The 22,125-nt window shown below is 39.8% G+C and overlaps 3 protein-coding genes across 4 annotated transcripts; 2 read left to right on the top strand and 1 right to left on the bottom strand.

Annotated features, from left to right (window-relative positions):
* The first annotated feature begins 752 nt into the window (after window positions 1-752).
* LOC131437187 (probable ATP-dependent RNA helicase DDX27) lies at window positions 753-3,833 on the top strand. The gene is made up of 5 exons (XM_058606364.1): window positions 753-988; window positions 1,159-2,013; window positions 2,201-3,036; window positions 3,105-3,533; window positions 3,589-3,833. The coding sequence occupies exons 1-5, from the start codon at window positions 836-838 to the stop codon at window positions 3,779-3,781; spliced, it is 2,466 nt and encodes an 821-aa protein (XP_058462347.1). The 5' UTR covers window positions 753-835; the 3' UTR covers window positions 3,782-3,833.
* An 8,726-nt stretch (window positions 3,834-12,559) lies between these two features.
* On the top strand, window positions 12,560-15,291 carry LOC131436466 (porphobilinogen deaminase). 2 transcript variants are annotated; one of them, XM_058605195.1, is made up of 4 exons: window positions 12,572-12,648; window positions 12,708-12,947; window positions 13,449-13,521; window positions 13,623-15,291. In XM_058605195.1, exons 2-4 carry the CDS (start codon window positions 12,894-12,896, stop codon window positions 15,131-15,133), a joined length of 1,638 nt encoding a protein of 545 aa, XP_058461178.1. In that variant the 5' UTR covers window positions 12,572-12,648; window positions 12,708-12,893; the 3' UTR covers window positions 15,134-15,291. The 2 variants fall into 2 exon arrangements, with proteins under 2 accessions (XP_058461177.1, XP_058461178.1); XM_058605194.1 differs by having other exon boundaries at window positions 12,560-12,947.
* Window positions 15,240-16,113, bottom strand: LOC131436467 (protein anon-73B1). Its single transcript, XM_058605196.1, has 2 exons — window positions 15,860-16,113; window positions 15,240-15,801 (listed from the first exon to the last, which is right to left on the bottom strand). The coding sequence occupies exons 1-2, from the start codon at window positions 16,016-16,018 to the stop codon at window positions 15,697-15,699; spliced, it is 264 nt and encodes an 87-aa protein (XP_058461179.1). The 5' UTR covers window positions 16,019-16,113; the 3' UTR covers window positions 15,240-15,696.
* Between the last annotated feature and the right edge of the window lie 6,012 nt (window positions 16,114-22,125).

Raw genomic sequence — 22,125 nt, 5'->3', positions numbered from 1 at the left:
TTGAAATCATATGTTTGATGACAACACGTGAATAATCGTTTTTCTTACCCATATTTGTAAGGTTTTGCCATCTGCGTTCTTTCAAACTCAATTAAATTGAAAAATTCTTCAAAAATTTCTCTAAATACATGGGATATGTCAAAACAATCACCATAACGCTATCTCGTGGTGACCACGCTGATTGGATTGTTCAATACTGTACTTGGTTTCTTCTGTCCCCAACGTACGCGGTTTTGTTTTATCGACTGACTTGGATGAGATTTAAACCCGAACTGATGTGTTAACGGTAGTTGTTTGACAGTTCATGTTTACGGTAGTTGTTTGACAGTTCAGTAATTACCGAACGATCGGTAATTAATTCAATTACCGAGCTGATTACCGAAATTTTCTAAGTGTGTGTATCATAAATCTACCGTGACAAAGTCTAGATAATTTAGTTTCGATGCGATTAGTACATAAAAACATATATGTTATCGCGATAAAAATAAAGTCTTGTATTTTTCTGTGAAACAAAGTCAGTTTCAATGCATCCGCCGGAACAACCATTGAGGCACGGTGAACTTCGCTGGAGCAACATAATCAGGCGAGAGAGACGTCGCTTTTATCTGCATGCACAATATGAATAGATCTGCGCACTTTGCATCAGTGTGAGTAACTGAGACGTCAAACTGCTCAATTCACTGTTTGACATTTGAATTAAACAAGCAAGAGTGAGTACAAATTACTCACTTGAGAGTAACATTGAATGAGCGTGTATGCAGATGACAATCGTGCTACCGGGGTGTATGTGATAGGTAAACACACGTGCGCGATAAATTTTAATTTTTTGTGAAATATGGGTAAAATATCGAAAAAGGATGCGAATGTTTCTCGCAAGCATGTAACAAAGGTTCCGGATATGTTGGATAAAAAGTTTGATCTAATCAAAACGATTAACGAAGATGACGATGTGGAAAACCTCTCTGAAGAATCGGATGTTGATGTTGAGGTAAGCAAAATGAACCGTTTCCTTTCAAAATGTATTACTATGAATTGCTTTTTCTGAATAAATAGATTATTTATTTGTAAAAGCAATGCTTTGTAATATAGATTGCAGAGAACCATAGCGAAGATTACTTCAACAATGTTTCTAAATTTCTGTTTCTTATATTTCACTAGTACCAACCCACGAAACTCAAAACACAGAAGAAAGGAGATTTTGATAACAATTTCAAGTTTGTCTCTTCCGTAAGCGAATATAATCATGATACTTGGGACGATTTAATGAAATTTGTCAAGAAAAAAAACCGGGGTAAGGTTGACGATAAAATCGCTAATGTTATCAAAGGGCGCTCACAGGCCAAGGCTGATGTTTTGAATGGAACCAATGATGAGCTGGACCCAGATACGTATCATAATGAAGTAGATTTATCAGACGATGAACTTAAACATGATGTGATGAGGGTGAAACAAAAGAAAGGAAGAAAAAGAGAGGCAACAGCTGGAGATAACGAAGTAAAAATTGAGGATGATGGAAAAGAACAGGAAGATTTTTTCGAGGAAGCTGAACAAAGTGATGAAATATCATCCTTCTACCAAATGAATTTGTCTCGCCCATTGATGAAAGCAATAGGCGTTCTTGGTTACATCTATCCGACTCCAATCCAAGCAGCCACTATTCCTATTGGTTTACTAGGTCGAGATATTTGTGGTTGTGCAGCAACCGGGACCGGAAAAACAGCTGCTTACATGCTTCCCACTTTGGAACGTCTTTTATACAAACCAGCGTTCGCCCAAGCAGCGACAAGAGTACTTGTTTTGGTTCCAACGCGTGAATTAGGTGCCCAAGTGTACCAAGTCACAAAACAATTAACCCAGTTCACTAACATTGAGGTTGGGATCGCTATTGGTGGATTGGATGTCAAGGCTCAAGAAGCGGTTTTAAGAAGAAATCCCGATATTGTTATTGCAACACCCGGGCGCTTGATCGATCATATTAAGAACACCCCCAGTTTCTCTTTGGATTCTATCGAGGTATGAAATCAACTAATCCTCGGTTGATTATTATTTTATGATGAGAACTATCCTTGCGCTCTGAAAAAAATCTGTTGAACAGAATCACTTTACTAATTGTCGAGCAATCTGTAATAGTTACTGATGTTTGATGATTGTTAAAGCGTTCATTATCGATGTAATATATACTAACTGTTATGTTTTCAAGGTGTTGATTCTAGACGAAGCCGACCGAATGCTGGATGAATATTTTGCCGAACAAATGAAGGAAATCATACAAAGTTGTTGTAAAACACGTCAAACTATGCTGTTTTCTGCAACAATGACAGAACAAGTGCAAGATTTGGCGGCGGTTTCACTTAGCAAACCGGTCAAAGTATTTGTCAACAATAACCAAACAGTGGCTTTCAACCTGCGACAGGAATTTATTAGGATCCGTGATGGGCGCGATTCCGACAGGGAACCGCTTCTGGCAGCATTACTTTGTCGCACTTTCCATGATCACGTCATGGTGTTTGTCCAGACCAAGAAAACAGCACATCGACTAAGGATTCTACTAGGGTTGTTAGGGTTAAAAGCAGGAGAATTGCACGGAGACTTGACACAGGCCCAACGACTGGAGTCTCTAAAACAGTTTAAAGATGAACAAATTGATGTACTCGTTGCAACCGATGTTGCCGCTCGTGGATTGGATATCAGCGGTGTAAAAACAGTGGTCAACTTTGTAATGCCCATTACGTTTGAACACTACATACATCGTGTGGGTCGAACGGCTCGTGCAGGAAAAGCCGGCGTTTCTGTATCGTTGGCGGGTGAAATAGAAAGAAAGATTGTCAAGGACATAATTAAAAATGCCATCAATCCCGTTAAAAATAGAATTATACCGACAGAAATTGTTGAAAAGTATAGGAAAAAAGTTCAAGCATTAGAAACGGAAATCGAAAAAGTACTGCAAGAAGAACGTGCCGAAAAGTTATTGCGACAAACAGAACAGCAACTTGAAAAAACTGAACGAAAACTGAAAGGTGTCCCCAATGGCCCTAGGTAAGATTTTTGTTTATTTTAGATGTTTTCGTTTTTCATGATGTTTGTTTTGGTTATTTATATTACAGCCGAGAGTGGTTCCAAAATCATCGAGATCGAAAAGAAGAACAGGAACGACTTTCCTTGAAAAGTGAAGTAAACAAAGAAAATAAAAAGCAGTCAAGAAAACGAAAACGTGGCAACGATAGCGATGATGATTTCGATCCTATCAAACATCAACAAAGTAAACAACAAAAAATAGCAAAGAAAAAGGTCGAACCTTCCAAAACACCCAGTCAGTTAGCGAAAGAGCGAGCCTTACAAGAATTGACTAAAGTATCCCTGGTTCAGGCTAAGCTTTCTAAAATTAAGAATCGTCCGCTGCGAGTTACAGCGACGGGCGAAGAGCGTCATGCTGAGCATAGTTCTGGGAAACTGACTAAAAAGCGTAAACATCGATCCTCTCGTTTTGAACGAGATCTTACTGACATAAGCAAAAAAGGAGTGAAAAAGCTTAGGTTATTAAAAGTAATGCTATTTATTTTATTTTATATTAATGTACTTGTTTTATAGATATGACGCTACCAAAAAACAAAGGATGGATAAAATAGGAAAAGGCAAATTGGATGGCATGAAAATAAGTGCTGATAAATTTCGGAACAAAAAGGGATCGAATAAGCAGAACAAAGGCAAAACTTTTGGTCCAAAGCAACCGAAGAAAGGCAAAACATTCGGTTCGAAGCAACCAAAAAAAGGCAAACCTTGAATCACACAATTTGATTTGTTTTAATGTACGAAATAAAGTTGCTTGAAAAAGATCTATGAAATCTTTTACTTTATACAGTAAGAAAAATAAATAAGTAAATATAATAACCAAATACCCCTCCCATTGGTTGGTGGGCTTGACGGTATTGCAAACATCATCACATACAATCAATTAGCGTTACAATTTGATAAAGATACGCGTTACAGCTTTTAGTTTCATAATTGAATTAAATGAATAAGATATGGAACGATTTAAATGAATAAGATGTTGATTGCATTACGCTCCAACATCCGGGGTTAGAGAGGCGTCTTTTTTCCATGTTAGGAGCGGCTGATTACCGTCCTTGTGTCAGTGTGGGACTCTAAACAGTGCTGACACGATGGCCCTCTGGCGAGACAGGAGGTTGGTGCAGGCCTAACAAGCCGCCCGGAAAACACTTGTTACGAATAATCAGGATATAAATACGACTCGGAATAATCGGCAAAGACCTACGCGACGAAATAAGGACTACGATTGGAAGCTTGGCACATGGAACTGCAAATCGCTTGGCTTCCCAGGATACCGAAGATTGGTAGTTCGAAGCACCTTCTTCCCCCGCAAAGATATCCACAAAGCCACCTGGAGATCACCTGATCAACATACGGAAAATCAAATCGACCGCGTTCTCATCGAAGGGCGATTTTTCTCCGACGTCATCAATGTCCCCACCTACCGCAGTGCCAACATTGATTCTGAACACTACCTTGTTGCAGTTTGTATGCGCTCAAAACTATCGACGGTGCACAACACTCATCGCACAGGAACGCCGGGATTCAATCTCGAGCAGCGACGTAGCGTTCGTACTGCAGAGGAATACGCGCAACAACTGGAGCAAGTGCTACCAACGGAAGAGCAGCTTGGCGCGGCGACTCTTGAAGACGGCTGGAGGAATATAAGATCCGCCGTGAGTAGCACTGCTTCAACCGTACTCAGTACGAGGTTATCGAATCGAGGAAATGACTGGTTTGACGGCGAATGTCACCAGTTGTTCGAAGAGAAGAATGCAGCAAGGGCGAGGATGCTGCAACACCGCACGAGAGCGAACGACGATACAGACAGGCACGGAACAGACAGAACATGGTTTTCCGGAGGAAAAAGCGCCACCAGGAAGACCAAGATCGCGAAGCGATGGAACTGCTGTACCGCGCAAATGATACACGGAAATTCTATGAGAAGTTGAACCGCTCACGTAGAGGCTTCACGCCACAGGCCGAAATGTGCAGAGATACCAGTGGTAACCTTTTTCACGAACGAACGTGAGGTGATCGACAGGTGGAAGCAGTACTATGACGAGCATCTGAATGGCGAATCACAGGATACAAAGAACACAGTAATCAATCTGGGTGCACGCTCAGCCGACGAAAGATTCCCAGCACCTGATCTGACGGAGATAAGTGAGGAGATCGGCAAGCTGAGGAACAACAAAGCCGCGGGCAATGACCAGTTACCAGGCGAGCTGCTCAAACATGGAGGAGAGGCACTGGCTAGAGCGCTGCACTGGATGATTCTAAGATGGATGGAGTGGTATGTCCCGTCTACAAAAAAGGCGATAAGCTAGACTGTTGCAATTACCGGCGCTTTGTGCGCCGTGCTTGGGGGTGAGTTTGAGTTATAGTAAGTGACGGTGGATATAACACTAATGAGATGACTTTTGGCACACTAGTTTTAGTTAGGATCTATCAGAGTAGAAATAGTAACTCAATGTTGTAATGCTTGCGTGGGAATACATGTGGGTATGTATGCATGTGTGTATGTGTGTGTATGTATGTGTTTTTGTGTGTATGTACAATATACATTTCACCGTGCCTTTGGGTGCGTTGTATCAAATTGGTAGTGAAGATTGTGAGTCAGTGTACACCAGATGCCCAAAAGTGCCTGAACGGATGGTAACACTCAAGGATCAACCGCAGATAATGAAATGTGAACATGCTGTAGTAATACTTATGGGATTCAAGTGTCGATATAATTTAAATAAAAACGCATTTCCTCAGTTCTTTTCCGTCAAACCATTATGACCGGCCTACAAAGATGTTATTAAAAACACTAATCAGTTCGCATTCACATCGCATCCAAGTCAGTCGTTATAACAAAACCGCTTACGTTCGGGACGGAAGAATCCAAGTACAGTATTGTGTAGTGAACAATAGAATGACATCGAAATGAGTGAACCAAACGAACAAAATCTACCGCCGATACGAAAAAATACAATTGTTGTTGACTTCAGGCAGTGCAAAATTCGACCTTCGATACGTGAACTTGAAGGTTTGCTTAAGGAACAGACGCATCTTGACATTAAACGTGTGCATTTACTTCAATGCAATTAGACGAATAATGTTGTTTACATCCAGTTTTATAAAGAGTTGGATGCAATTCAATTCGCAAAAGAAAATAACAATGTACACTATGTGGAGCACGAGAACATTAAGTACAACATTCCAGTATACATGGAAGATAGTGCTATAGAAGTGCGTGTGCATGATCTTCCCTCAAGCGTCAACGATTCTTATATTCGCAAAACTATGTCCCAATACGGAGAGATTCTCTCTATCGAAAAAGAAAAGTGGAAGAACTTTTTCCCCGGTATTCTAAATGGCGTACGTTTGTTACGTATACACTTGAAGAGGCCTATACCTTCTTATGTGATTTTCGGTCAAGATACAAGAATTCCGTGCAAATCACTTGTTACCTATGACCAGTGTTGGAGATTGTCGAAAATTTGACAGAAGCTGCTATATTGCTATCTATATTGTATACAACATTTTCAATCCGGTAGAAGATGCTACAAGAACTCGAGTCTCTCAATGCATGAACCGCGAGAGAATTTTTCACCATTCCTTCGCTCCACTTCATACTCTGAGTATTTCACGGCCCTTAAAAAATTACAGTCTGACAATGATCGTTGCTGTGTGGAATTTCCCAAGAGAGAATCGCAAGTTGACAATGATCGCAGAAAATCGAGTCGATGATTCTGATGAGATATGATGAGCACCTCGTTAAAAGAGAAATAAGTTTTTTCCCTACCTGCATTGTACGAACCCTGAGCTTGTATTATTCCTTTTTATTCTACTTCCTACTACTGCGGAACTGTACACAATCATCACAAATAAATGCGTTTTACTTCCAACCAGTCGTGTTGTGTTTTAGCTCCTTTTTTGTCCGTATTTTTACTTCGGTTCCGCGTGTCTGCTGGTAGTTCCGTCCATCAGGTTATGGGCCCAGTCTCGGGAAGCCGTTGAGCAGTGACCGGATTTAGAAGGCTGTTTTCCGGGAAGTGGAGGTTTTCTGTTTTATGCTTCCTGAAGGAATTTTTTTTTCTTGCAACGCGGTTGTGAATGAACAAGATGGCTGACGGATGGAAAGCATCGTTCGCTAAATTAGGAAATGCAAACTATGCATCATGGAAATTTCGCATGCGATCTTTGCTGGAACGTGAAGATTTGTGGAACATAATTGAGCAACCAAAGCCAGAAGAAACTGATGATGGTTTTGCGGATTGGAAGAAAAACGACACAAAGGCCCGAGCAACAATCGCTCTATTTGTTGAGGATAATCAACTGCGTTTTGTGAAAAAGTGTGATACGGCTCGCCAGATGTGGGAAAATCTGCGAATCTATCATGAAAAGGCCACCATTGGGAACCAAGCAATGCTGTTGCAGAAGTTGTGTTCGAAAAATTTGCCTGAGGGTGGTGACGTCGAGAAGCATCTCGAAGAAATTGAATGCTTGTATGAGCGCCTGGACAACGCGGGCGTGGAACTCAGTGAGCTTTTGCGAATAATAATGATGTTGCGTAGTCTTCCATCGTCGTACAATAGTTTTGTGACGTCATTGGAAAATAGACCACAGGAGGATCTAACAATGGATTTGGTGGTAGCTCGGCTGCGTGATGAATATCAAAAGCGATCGGATCGTAATAAGCATGGCGATAACAGTGAAAAAGCGTTGAAAGTTTCCGATAAAGGAAAAAGTGACAGAAAATGTTTTTATTGTTCGAAACCCGGACATTTTAAGAAAAATTGTCGCAAATATCTTGCAGACAAGCGCTGTGAAGATGCAAGTGAATCAGAAAAATCCACAGGATCGAATCAGGCTGCTAAGCAGAAAGCAAAGCAAGTACAAGCGGAAAGTGAGAGTAACGATCGATCAAAACAAAGGGTTGCGGATGAGGTTATCTGTGGTGCTGTGTGCTTCATGGCCGGTAGCGTAATTCCAGGATCGTGGACGATTGATAGTGGGTGTACGTGTCATATGACGAACGACCGCAGTTTTTTCTCGGAATTCAAAAGAGGAGTTACCGTAGACGTGACTCTTGCAGACGGAACAAAAACTAAATCTACCGGAGTTGGAAGCGGTGTGATCATGGGAATGAATGCGAAAGGGGAACGCATTGCAATTACTCTTGAGAACGTTTTATTGGTTCCTTCTCTAGAAGGTGGATTGATTTCTGTTCGGAAACTCGCAACGAAGGGCTTCACAGTTGTATTTGAAGCAACGGGATGTTTAATCAAAACAATCAACGGTGTCATCGTGGCAATGGGTGAGTTAGTTGGTTGTCAATACAAGTTAAAGTTGGCAGAGCAGTGTTTATCCGTTACGGGAAATCATAATGAGAGTTGTCAACACACATGGCATCGCCGAATGGGCCATCGCGACATTGGTGTACTAAATACAATCGTCACACAAGGTTTGGCAAATGGAATCAAGTTAACGGATTGCGGAGATAGAATCGTGTGTGAGTGCTGTTTGAAAGGTAAATTGGTACGAAAACCTTTTCCTTTGATTTCAGAGCGAAAATCAAAACGACCCTTAGATATAATACACACGGATCTCTGTGGGCCAATGGAACATTCGACGCCGAGTGGTAACAAATACTTCATCACACTAATTGATGATTTTAGCCGTTTTTGCGTGGTGTTTTTATTGAAGACGAAAGATGAAGCAGTCGATAAGATTATTGAATTCGTTCGGTGGGCTCAAAATATCTTCGATAGGAAGCCCTGTGTTTTGCGATCTGATGGAGGAGGAGAATATACAGGTGAGAAATTACAAAGTTTTTGCAAATCCGAGGGCATACAGCAGCAGTTCTCTACTCCTTACTCACCGCAATCGAATGGAGTAGCGGAGCGGAAAAACCGATCACTTCAGGAAATGTCTAGTTGTATGTTACTCGATGCTAACCTTCCGAAGCTTTATTGGGGGGAAGCGATTCTCACGGCAACGTATATTCAAAATCGGCTTCCATCAAGAGCAGTTGAAAAGACGCCATTCGAATTGTGGACAGGCTACAAACCAGACTTGAAAGGTCTTAGAATCTTCGGTTGTGAAGCCTATGTTCGTATACCGGATGTCAAGCGAAAGAAGCTTGATCCTCGATCCAGAAAGCTTATATTCGTCGGTTATTCTAGTTGTCACAAAGGTTATCGATTCCTTGATGTTCAAACCCAGCGTATAACAGTTAGTAGAGATGCACAATTTTTGGAAATTGCGAATGGTCCAGTGCATCAGGAGGAGATACTTCCGGAAACGCTGCGGAGTAACAGTCCGATTCCAGATGATTCAAATAATGATGATAATACAGTGGAAGTTAGTGATGAAAGTAACCAACAACAAATACAAGAAGAAGGGCGTCATTCAGTGTATGAAGACGCAGAAGACACTTTTGAAACAGATTTTTTTGGCTTCGACGATACTAGCGCGGAAATGGAGAATACAGAGCAATCAGTATTAAATCGTCAAGACCGGTGTTCACGTGGTAGAATGCCACACAGATATGATGATTTTATCGTTGAAAATGTTAAACATGACGAAGAACCTATTAACTTTCGCGATGCTTTAAGTTTGCCCGTCTGGCAACGCGCAATGCGAGAAGAGATTGATGCTCACAAAATAAATAGCACATGGGAGCTATCAGATCTTCCATCAGGTAAGAAAGTCATCGGCGCGAAGTGGGTATTTAAGATTAAACGAGATGAAACGGGTGCTATTGTCAAGCATAAAGCTCGTATCGTTGCGCAAGGATACTCACAGTGTTTCGGTGTTGATTTTTCGGAAGTGTATGCGCCGGTCACACGGCAGGCAACATTGCGTACACTATTAGCAGTTGCGGGAAAGAAACAGTTGATACTGAAGCAGTATGATGTTCGGACGGCCTACCTCAACGGTACTGTCGAAGAAGAGCTATATATGCAGCAACCTCCAGGTTTTGAAACTCCAGGCAACGAACAAAAGGTATGCAAACTACGAAAAAGTATATACGGTTTGCGACAATCTGCGAGATGTTGGAATAAAGCGTTGCACTCTGTACTTCTTGGGTTGAAGTTTAAACCAAGCAGCGCAGATCCATGTCTTTACATCCGATATGGAAAACCGTTTGTTGTTATTTTAGTGTACGTGGACGATCTATTGATTGGTAGTGCTGATGAGACTGATATAAATGTGGTTTACGAAGGGCTTAAGAAGAAATTTGACATTACTTCGCTTGGATATGTACGTCATTTTTTGGGATTCGAAATTGAAAGAGTGGGATGCTACTATACTTTGCGATTATCCGTCTTCATCCATACATTGCTTTGTAAGTTCAATATGAAGAATTGTCGACCCTCAAAGATTCCTATGGATCCAGGTTACAAACCGAGTAACGATGATAGTAAACGATTTGAAAATCCAACAATGTACCGAAGTCTTGTTGGAGCTTTATTATATTTAGCGGTTAACGCAAGACCAGATCTATCTTTGAGTGTTGGCTTGCTTGGAAGGAAAGTGAGTGAACCCAACAACATGGATTGGTATGCAGCGAAACGAGTTCTGCAATATTTGAGCGTGACGAGTGATTTGAAATTGCAATTCGGACCAGGAGAAGGATGGTGTTTAAGAGGATTTTCTGATTCTGATTGGGCAGGAGATGTTCGCACGAGGAGATCAACAACCGGGTTTATCTTTTTCTATGGAAGCGGTCCAATTAGCTGGGTGAGCAAAGCACAATGTTCTGTTGCACTGTCGTCCCTCGAAGCTGAGTACAACGCACTGTCGCTAGCTTGTCAAGAAACCGTTTGGCTTAGGCGATTGTTGTCAGAATTAAGTGAAGCAGAAGACAAAGCTACTGTCATTCTCGAGGATAACCAAGGATGTCTCAGTTTTGCTACGTCGGAAAGGACCAGTGGTCGCGTTAAACATATCGACACTAAAAGGCATTATGTACGGGAATTAGCGGAGAAAGATGTCATCAAGTTGGTGTATTGTCCGACCAGTGAGATGGTTGCAGATGCATTAACAAAGCCTTTAGGTCCTACAGGATTGCGGAAATTCGTCGAGCAAATAGGACTGAAGCCTTAAACTCGGTGTTCATCCAGGAGGAGTGATGAGATATGATGAGCACCTCGTTAAAAGAGAAATAAGTTTTTTCCCTACCTGCATTGTACGAACCCTGAGCTTGTATTATTCCTTTTTATTCTACTTCCTACTACTGCGGAACTGTACACAATCATCACAAATAAATGCGTTTTACTTCCAACCAGTCGTGTTGTGTTTTAGCTCCTTTTTTGTCCGTATTTTTACTTCGGTTCCGCGTGTCTGCTGGTAGTTCCGTCCATCAGATTCAACTTGATGATTCACATACTAGGTTGCAATATTTCAAAACCCTTGTCGCCACAGGTGCATTCACATACATTTTCATAGACACAACTTATGAATTTTTCAGTATCTCTCGTCAGAAAACTCTCGAAAGTTGGCAAACTTCTCGAAAGTTGGCAAACTGGGACAATGGCTACACTCCATTATCCCTAGGGTATCGACGAAACCTTGGCTCAGGGGGATGAACGTGAGTCGCGATTTCATTCGTGTTATGTCGCGGCTCATGTCAAACCACTACACTTTCACGGTGTTGGGCTCACGGAGAGCGGTCTCTGCACCTGTGGCGACGGTTATCAGGACATCGAGCATGTCGTGTGGTCGCGCGTAGAGTATCGCGGCGCCAGGTCGAAGCTGCTGGAATCCCTTAGAGCTCGATGTAGACAACCTGATGTTGCGGTTCGGGATGTGTTGGCGAGTCGGGATAGTTTATATATGCTTATTTTATACCATTCCCTCAAACACATTAATATACAAGTGTAATCTGTTATATCTTGCTCAGAAAGTATAACCTCCACCTACAGGTTCGACTAACATACGCCCGATTCTCTCGATCCCCGTCCCTGTCCACTATCTTCATTGGAACTAACAAGATCTTTTTTTTGGCATTAACTTTATCGTTCCCCCTTCCCCTGTCTCTTCACCATCTCGATGGCAACTAATTAGATCTCTGTCGTTTTCAGACATTTTGTTCCCAAACCTCTTTTTTACCCCGTTTTCCACAATGTTTTCCGCTCCAGTCGATGACCAGAATGCGGGCCACCCGCCGGGCCTTCGTAGCCTGGGGGCCCCACACGGACCGAAGGATGCGGACAACATTGATATTTACAAACGCCATCTGGAAGACACCGGCCACTACCGATCGGCAGCTGGAAGCTGGATTCTCGAGAATCCGCGACCCCGATGCTATATTACATAATGATACTATTCTAGTTTTATGTTAGCGTTAATTAAGATTAGAAAATACCCTTGGCATCTTGGAGCTTAAATAGTGTGCCCTAAAATTATATTATTGAATAAAAAAACACTATTATCGTTTTAGCTCAGTGCACATCTGATATTAATTTTTCATCGCTACCTTATAAATATATCCTCTTGTTCATGTTGACGTGTTTACTTTGATGCTTAGTTGCACGAGGTAGCATGCAGCTCGGATTGGGTGGTGCACACAACATTAACGTTCGCTCTGGAGAATGATTTGCTGTATTTGTTAATTCCTTATGTTTAGTGTTCTGAGATGTTATATAGGAAAGATTTTTTAGTTGGATCGTCATCCAATACCACAATGGAATCCCTGCAAGTTCCGAATTGAGCCATATCAATGCAAAGAGCGTTAAGTTGACAGCAGTCCAAGTCAACTTTCACCTCCTCAGTCACATTAGAGATAAATTATAGAGGACGGAAATTGTATTAATTATCCAGTCGTATAAGGCGCAGAATTAATTGAAATGGCTGACGAGGAAACCTATAAAACAATTCGGGTCGGCTCTAGGAAAAGTGAGGTAAGTGGTGTGAAATTTAGGTTGGTGCTGCTAATAACCTTATATATTGTGGGTGTTATGTCATGCAATGATATATAGTGATGTGAAGTAACTATTTCATGAACTGATAAAAAAGGTCATACGGTTGTTAACTTTCGTTGGGTCGTAGCCCGAGCAAATTTTTTTTGCGTTACTTAACATGTCGACAAGTAGGTGAATTTTGCTTTCATGAAACTTAAATCAATATCAGACAAAACCTTCGATTGTTATTAGAATAAGTTAGTAAATTTTCATGCCACCGGAATAGTCGAAATAATAATTAATCGAAAGATTCCTGACTTAGATATATCAAAAAATTTGATGTTGGAATTCTACAATGCAAACTGCTTCTACATCAGTGAGATAGTGTTTTGTAGACATAAGTCAGTATATTGACCCATTAATTTGAAGGCCATTTATTATTAAGCTTTTTTTTTAATCGCAGCCAATTATCATAAATTTTTTCCTTTCATACAATTTCAGTTAGCACTGATTCAAACAAAATATGTTATAAACTGTTTACAGAAGCTCTTTCCCAATGTCTCGTACGAAATACGTAAGTACTTGAAAATCTGTTATATTATCAGTACATCAGCCTATATCTACTGATAATATGAGCACATGGTTGTTTAATAATACACCGACCTTCGTTTCCAGATACAATGACAACAGTTGGTGATCGAGTACTGAACAAATCTTTGCCGAAAATCGGTGAGAAATCCTTGTTTACTAAGGACTTAGAAGATGCTTTACGCACTGGAGGCGTAGATTTTGTCGTCCACTCGTTGAAAGATCTACCGACGTCGTTGCCAACCGGGATGGCCATTGGTGCCGTACTAGAGCGTGAAGACCCTCGTGATGCGCTGGTACTGAACGAAAAACATCGAGGAAAAACTTTGACCACACTGCCGGCTGGTGCTGTTATTGGCACCTCATCTCTAAGAAGATCAGCTCAATTAGCAAGGACGTATTCTCATCTGAGCGTGTGTGACATCCGTGGAAATTTGAACACGCGCCTCGCAAAGTTGGATGCGGAAAGCTCCAAATTTGCAGGGATTATTTTGGCCCAAGCAGGCCTATCAAGAATGGGCTGGGATAAGCGGATTGATCAAACAATCGAGCCTACCGAAATACTCTATGCGGTGGGACAAGGAGCTTTAGCTGTTGAGTGTCGTTCCAATGATGAATATATTCTTGATATGCTACACCAACTTTGTCACTTGGAGACTCAGTGTCGAATTCTGGCTGAACGAAGCTTTTTAAAAACTTTGGGTGGAGGATGCAGCGCACCGGTTGCTGTTTATACAAGTTTGAAACGAAAACGGGATTCAACATTACTCAACATAACTGGTGCTGTGTGGAGTCTGGATGGTAAAACAGAGATACGCGGGGAAGATCGATGTTCATTTGAATTGAATAACGATAATGAAGTTGATTCAGAGAACGGGAACACACTTCCTGTCAAAAAATCTCGGGTTGAAGAGGATGTTACCGACGATGCTCTCACAGCATGCTCGTTGGCTCAAAAAAATGTTACTCAACAGCAACGTAAAAGTCCGGAAATTGTAGATGACTCTGAACCTGGATGTTCACAAATAAAAGAAAAACTCGATTTCGACAAGTTTCTTGTTACCCACGGCGAAATGTTCCAGAAGTGTCCTTTTTCGTCGGAAAAGGTATATCCAATAGAAACAAATGCAGTTAAGGAACAAGGGCAAGGAGATGCGAAAAGTCTTACTATCTGTCCTAGTAATTCTTTTCCAGTTGGAGTTGATTTTATGGGCGACTGTCCATATGTCAGTACAGAACAAAAAGTAGATAAATCTGGTAGAGACGCATTAAAATGTCCGATCAGTGGAAAGTGGGCTGGTGACAAACCAGCAGAACGATCATCACTTAAAGCAACAGGTCTGGATAAATGTCCATTTTTAGTCCAACAAGCGAAGATATTTGATTACAACGAAAATCTTCATCGCACTATTGTGACTCCTACTTTGGAGGATAGCAGTGAGATACTTTTCTGTGGTATGTTCCGTCACAAAAATGTTCAACGGTCGATTTTCGAATCGGTTGAAAAGTTAGGGCAACGCTTAGCACATTACCTGATTTCGAAGGGTGCATTGGATATAATGAAATGTGCTCAAAACGAAATACACTCAAAGGTTTAGCAATACTATTTGTTCCTCATTAGATTAGATGCAAGTTCCATTGAAAAGGTGTTACGTTTGGTGGTGTATGAATTATCAGGTGTTAGGGGACCATTTTTGACAATAATTTGTGTATTAGAAAAATCTATTTCTTTTTGAGAATACATCATTGCTATTAATTTCATCACACTATTAGATAGAACAAAAAGAAAATTGCAGTTTTGACTGCAAACATCAGAACTACATTATCTGAGAACGAATAGTTGGGCGGCAGGACTTATGAAAATACAATAATGTACGATTCAAACAGTCCGACTTCTTCCGTCACCGTCATCGGAACGTCGGCTTCTGTCAAAATTAGTTTAATACTTTACCAGAACGTTCACATCCGTCCGTTATGTTTCGTGACGGTGACGTTACGTGTGAATGGCTCCATAAGAATGCATGTAACTAATGTTGACTGTGACAGTGACGGAGGTTGACTGTGACTGATCGTCTGAATCGTACATAAAGCTAACATACATCTAGAAAACAACATAAGCTGTGGGTAAAGTTTTATCGTCTATGATAGTTTTGACGTGAATTCAACGTCTCTTTTTCTTGTCTTGTTTGCGACTTCGGTGATATGGACGTCTGGGAGTGTTCTGCGGTGATGAATGCTCCGAGCTAGAATCTTCACTGTCGTTTCCCTAAAGTAAGAAGAAGGTGCACTGTTGACTTGAAGCTTATTTTTCTGATCTCACCTACCTTCACTCCGTTGAAGCCTTCAGCCCCACCGGATGCATCGGGAAGTATTATACAGGCTGCTAAGCAAACCATCTGGAATATTGCACCGACGTAAAGCCCATAACGTATTACGGTTCCGAAGAAATCCTCCTCCGCGATGCTGACAAGTGTAGCACTCATTTTGAAGCGGCGTAATTCTGAGTACACTTATTTTCTGGGTCCAGTTTATCGATTTTTCGCGTCTGAGTAATAAAAACATTGAGCAATTTGACGTCTCTGTTACTCACACCGATGCAGAGTGCGCAGATCCACGATGTAAAATACACTGGTGGCGTGATAAGACAGTTTTGGTTGTGTTGGTAATTTTCTCACGATATTCACCCTCATTCTTGTTTACGGCCGTATGCGATACGTTCGAAAGTATAGCAAATTCGTATTCCCGTTTACGTTCGAATCAATTACACTTTTAAACATCGTACATGCATAAAAACAACGCCCATCCAACTTTAAACCAAATACAAATTATAATACGGAGTACTTCGACAAATTTTCGAGGACACATTTTGCCATATGCGGTACAATGTAAAAGGTACACTGTCACTGTGACAATGAACTTTGGAAAAATAACCAGATAACTGGCAACACTTGAAATTGAAGATTATTGTTACCGTGGGTACTGTTTATTATTCAAATAAATATTTCGAATGTATATTCAGGTTAGATTTGTGTTTTGTTTGATGTCCCTGAAAACTTGAGCGAGGCATTGGGATACTTTCCCGAATCGATCATGAATTGGAGTATATACGAAGAAAATATTCCGAGCTGTACATGTATGAGCAGAAGTACACAAATTACTCACAAGAAACAGCCGTTACTTACAATGGGATCCTTCAGATATCGACTAAACAGATGGAAAAAATCGACAAGAGCTGAGCTCAATGAAAGAGACGAATTCTATTCTAGCAAAACAACTGGACATAGCCAACAATATCTGAGGTCGTCGCACACCAAATAGCGTGACAGTATTAATGGAGTACGAAAGTGAGGACGAAAATAATACGGATCAAATCCATAGTTTCGATCGAGATCGTATCCAGCTTCAGTGCGATGCTGCGGCTGTAAGAAACTCGTCGAGTTTTGCAGCGAAACTGCGCAGAAAGCAGCTTGAATAAAAAAAATATAGACAAGCAGAACGAATAGGTTGAGGAAAATACAATCGTGGACTATGGATGGATCACTACCGAAGAAGTCGGAAAATTATAATCATGGGAATATTCGTCTGGATGTCTGGAGAAAACGAAAAACATAAGAGTGATCTGTCTCCGAGAGAGTTTAGTTCGTATTACTCAATTGTTTAATCGCACATTTTCCTTAAAGTTTCCCTATGACTGATACCGACCTACGTGTACTCAATATAAAGAAAAAACCTTCATTTTATTTGAACCATTCTGGCTGTACCAATATTGGATAGCGAGAAACAACATTTTGAACATCCAGTTCTCGTCACACAACTTACATTGTTATACTTTACTTTTTTTCAAGCAAGAATCATCGTTGAATGTAAATTGTTTTATAATTGATGGTAATATATATTGGGTACATATAAATGAAGACAGTACAAGAGAGGGACTTCTTTATCAACTCGGCTGTTGTATTTCAGCTGTAGAACTACCCGTCCAATTTATTCAGCGGTTCTAGTACGGTACGTTGTACCTCACAATCGCTGGTTATGTTAAAATCGATTTAACGATTGCACGCGTTAATGAAAAACGCACGCGAAAAATATCATTATAATCAGACTATTCCTACAAAAAACTCATGGTTGACCCAGCAACGTATTCTGGGATCCTAGAAACAAAACAAACTATTTTTAAGCAATTTAGGAAAAATTTGAGCCAACTTACCTAAAAGTTCATAGAACAAAACATCCGTCGTTGGTCTGAGCATGGGAGATTGTTTATGTGAAAATAATAAAACTAACATAGCCATAGCAACATTACCAAATGTTGCCAGTTAATAACATTTATAATAATTTTAACTTGTCTTAACCGCATAGAAGAAAGGGCTAGGCTAACTTGTTCAGTCGGTTGAACCAAACATTGACGATCCATTTGTAAGGGACCTAGGGGTATTATTATTTGTATTTGTTTAAATTATTAGTTCTGGTACAGATTTGAGTTGTAAATAAAAATCCTCGACATCATTTGTTATTTGACTTGTTTTTTTCACTGATTTTGTATCATCATGTTTGCTTACGTCCGTATCGACCATACGACGAACACATGCTTTCGAACGAATGCGAACAAGCCATTCTTGTTTTCACTTGAACGTGTACGTACGCGATTCCTGTGCAAAAGAAGGATCGGTAGCGCAGGTAGTTTTTTAAGGAAGATTGCAAGCATAAAGGAAGTGACGAATGCTACATAATAAATAAATATCGTACTCAGGACCAATTTTATTCAAGTCGGTAAATGAAAGTTTCAAATTAAACTTCGTGCAAAGTAAAAAAAAAGCATTTGAAATAGCAGTTCGATCAGAAGTATCTGCGAAAAATATATTGCATTTTTCTTGCAATTTTGTCATGTTTTCGATAGCCTACATATTTATTTCATTGGTAAAATCATGCATTTAATATAAAATAAAGCATGTTTACCCATGGCGTATTTTCCATAAAGTACCTAATAGATGCAAAATTGATGCGTAAAAACTTTGAACCTCGCATATATTCAAAGGCTCCCAGAAAAAACAGCATTTTACTATACTGCTATGCTTTCTAAATGATTTATGCAGAACACAAATTTATGATTTGATTACAAATCACCTTTAGATTCGAAAATAATGTTGTTAGAGATCGGTTAAACTTTTTTCAATGTGTTCGAACGGTTGATTCGCAACATTAAACTGACGAATCGAAACCACGGCATTTCGTCTATTCGTCCGTAAACGGGAATGGGACATTTCGTTCGTACGAATGATGTTCGAATACACGTTTCGTTTGAAACTAAAATGGCATACATTCTAGCGTTTCGCATACGGTTAATCACATGAATTGGACTGATTACATCAAGGCTTAGCATTTATTTTAAGAAGTTTACTGATATTTGAATATTTTGTGGCAAACGAGTCGCGTTCGAATTCATTCGAGTGAAAACAAGAATGGCTTATTCGTATTCGTTCGAAAGTATCCGTTCGTCGTATTGCGGATACGGACGTAAACAATAATGAGGGTGATTAAGTATGGCGCGCCGGGATTCAGGCATGTAAACATAAACAAACGACCAGTTAGATTGGGATTTCACTTCTAAGTTACTCCGGTTGTCGCGCAGCCTGGCGAATCTTTGGCACTAATTGAAAGTCCGGACATTTTTTCTTCAAGGGCTTGCAAGGTAACGTTGAAATATAGATAATTGTACACACATCCGATTCTGTTAATTTATTTGGAGGAAGGATTTCGCGGATCGCACTGTGGAATCTATTACAGTTATCATGGATAATGGAGTGATTGTGCTGTGGGTGGCATTTTTTGGCTGGTGATGCTCTAAATGATTCCGAATTGGATGAATAAAATGTTGCACTTATTGATAATTTTATTAGATAAACAATGGAGACCACACGTTGATTGCGCTTAACCGATCGGTTGACCGAAAATGAATACATCTTGGTTTTACAGTTCCTAATCGAGCAAACAATATCTGCCTGTAGCTCTTCATACTCTTAAGTATGGTTTTATTTGACTTATTATATTTTTTTCTGACGCAATTTATTGTTTTATCAACACCGCAAGGAAACATCAATCCATCATGAAACACCGAAGATGACAAAATAAAATCATTTCAGACTACCGACGTTCATATGGAGGTCGAGCGAATCGATCTATTTGTTCGTTCGAATTACACTGAAATCCGTCGGTGGAGAATGTTACCAGCCGAAGTTTGAGATTCCGAATGTTTACTGGGTACATCCGATCGAGGTTAACTACGAGCGAGTTGGTCATACGCTGCTCTACTCTACGATACGATCAGTACGCCCGTTAACTCACACGGAGCGAAAGTTTCATTTCAAGTTTCTATCCGTAGTTCGTAAGTACTTTTTTAATGATGGTCGACGTGTTTCTGATCTTGTTATTTTTTTTACAGAAAGAAGGTGCTGTGACCACTAAGTCTGGCTAGATCAATGCCTTTTGCTTCTACCAAATTTGTCTTTGAATCGAAGGTTGAGTTAAAATCATTGTACTCATTACGTGTGATGATTAAAAATATTGAACTTACCATACTTTTCTGAGACCCAACGTTGAAAACCACAAAATTTAAGCTGCATTTCGCTCGACTGATAATCTTTGGTCCCGAAATGTGCAGAACATACGCGCCAGTTCTTTACACTATTGTACTCCAGTCCGCAAAAAATATACCAGTTTTTTTTCCAATAACCGGGTTCTTCCATGCTCGATGGTATGAAATAGACAGATCATTTCCTCTAATTCGACGATTGAAACATCCCGGAACAAAACACCGCATTTTACTGTTAATATTTTCGCAAACAGAATCAATTCTAAATATTTTCATAAAAGTAACTCCCGGAACGTCATTTGTTTATGTATTTCTTCTTCACGTCTCTCTGTTATTCCAAAATAAAATGACAACCACACTAACACATAGAAAAACGTGATCACCAGGTATTTTACATCGTGACTTAATATCGTGAGAAAATTACCAACACAACCAAAACTGTCTTATCACGCCACCAGTGTATTTTACATCGTGAGTCCAATCCACGTGCAAATGTGTTGGTGTGGCTATTGAGCAATTTGACGTCTCAGTTACTCACACCAATGCAGAGTGCGCAGATCTATTCATATACGAAATTGGAATGTGTGCGAGCCAAAGTCAAAGTTTGTTGTGGGCAGAGATGCCATTTATACAGATTTATCTGTATTATACAGATTTTTACATGCGCATACAGATTTAATACAGAGTACAAATTTCTTACAGATTTCTTAAATTTAATACAGATTTATACAGATTTCATTAACAGTATTAAGGAAAAAATTAAACTATCTATTAGTATTTGAGCTATCTATTAGTATTTGATTGCAATGACGAGATAAACGTTTAGGAATCAACGTACAAATCACTTTTCAAAATATATATTTTTTGTGCAGATATTTAATGAAGAATACTGAAATCCATTTATATTAAAATTTGTAACTAAATTGAACTTAAAAGTTAGACAAGTCTTGGCATCATGAAACATTATTGCCAGAATGACAGTTGTATCAAATACAAATTATAATACGGAGTACTCCGACAAATTTTCAAGGACACATTTTGCATCGTGCGGTACATTGTCATGATACACTGTCAGAGTGACAATGTACTTTAACGAATTTCCTAGAAAACTAGCAACACTGAAGGGTAAGAACAAGTTCACCATAGTTACTGTTTATTGTAGTGAAAAATATGTAAACACAAGCGAAGTCAGGAGAACTATAATATTAACCGAGATATTGTAATACTGGAGTGATCGCCGTCAAAAAACGTACTACTGATGATGATGGGCCAACAGGCGTTGTTAGCGAGGAATTGGTGCGAATCGATGAACCGATGTCGGTTATAAGAAAAGTAAGGTTTAAAAAAAACATTTTAAATTATGATAAACAATCTCGTATGTTTTTCAGCAGATTCTAGATGATTCCCGGTTAGACCAAATTTCAAAAATCCTTTGTAAAAATTGACAACGATCACGATGGCATATCAAAGTGGAAGAGAAGACAGTGGCGGATATGAGGCTACGATCCTCAAGCCAAAAACAAGAAAATACAACAACAACAACAAAGTGGAAGATGTTTGCAACTGATTTGGGTGTTTCTTCTGGCGATGGTCAAACAAGTAAAAGAAATGGTACGAAGGTCGGTTCATCAATAAGACAGTATATTATTAAAGTGAGGTTACAGAATAAAAATACATTCCATCAACTGCAATTACCATTTATTTACAATGCTAACCGAAAGCTTTCCTCAGATAATTTCTAATGCTTACAGCAACTAATAAAACAAAAATAAGTACTTTGGAATGTTATTTAAATTAGTCATACATGCGGGCTGATAAATCTCGTTTGTTCGCGGTCTTTTTCAAGTATCCGACAATTTGCGTTGTTTAACTTGATTTTCTAGAATGCATGCATGTATTATTATAAATTAAGTTCTAATAATAATCTACCTTAATAATTCAAAAAGCAAGCTCGAAATCCATAGATCAGTAGTAGCGAAAAATCTATTTCTGATTATCTTG

Source organism: Malaya genurostris, chromosome 3 (genome assembly GCF_030247185.1).
Source record: "Malaya genurostris strain Urasoe2022 chromosome 3, Malgen_1.1, whole genome shotgun sequence".
Lineage (NCBI taxonomy): Eukaryota > Metazoa > Arthropoda > Insecta > Diptera > Culicidae > Malaya > Malaya genurostris.
This window is presented reverse-complemented; position numbering and strand designations above follow the sequence as displayed.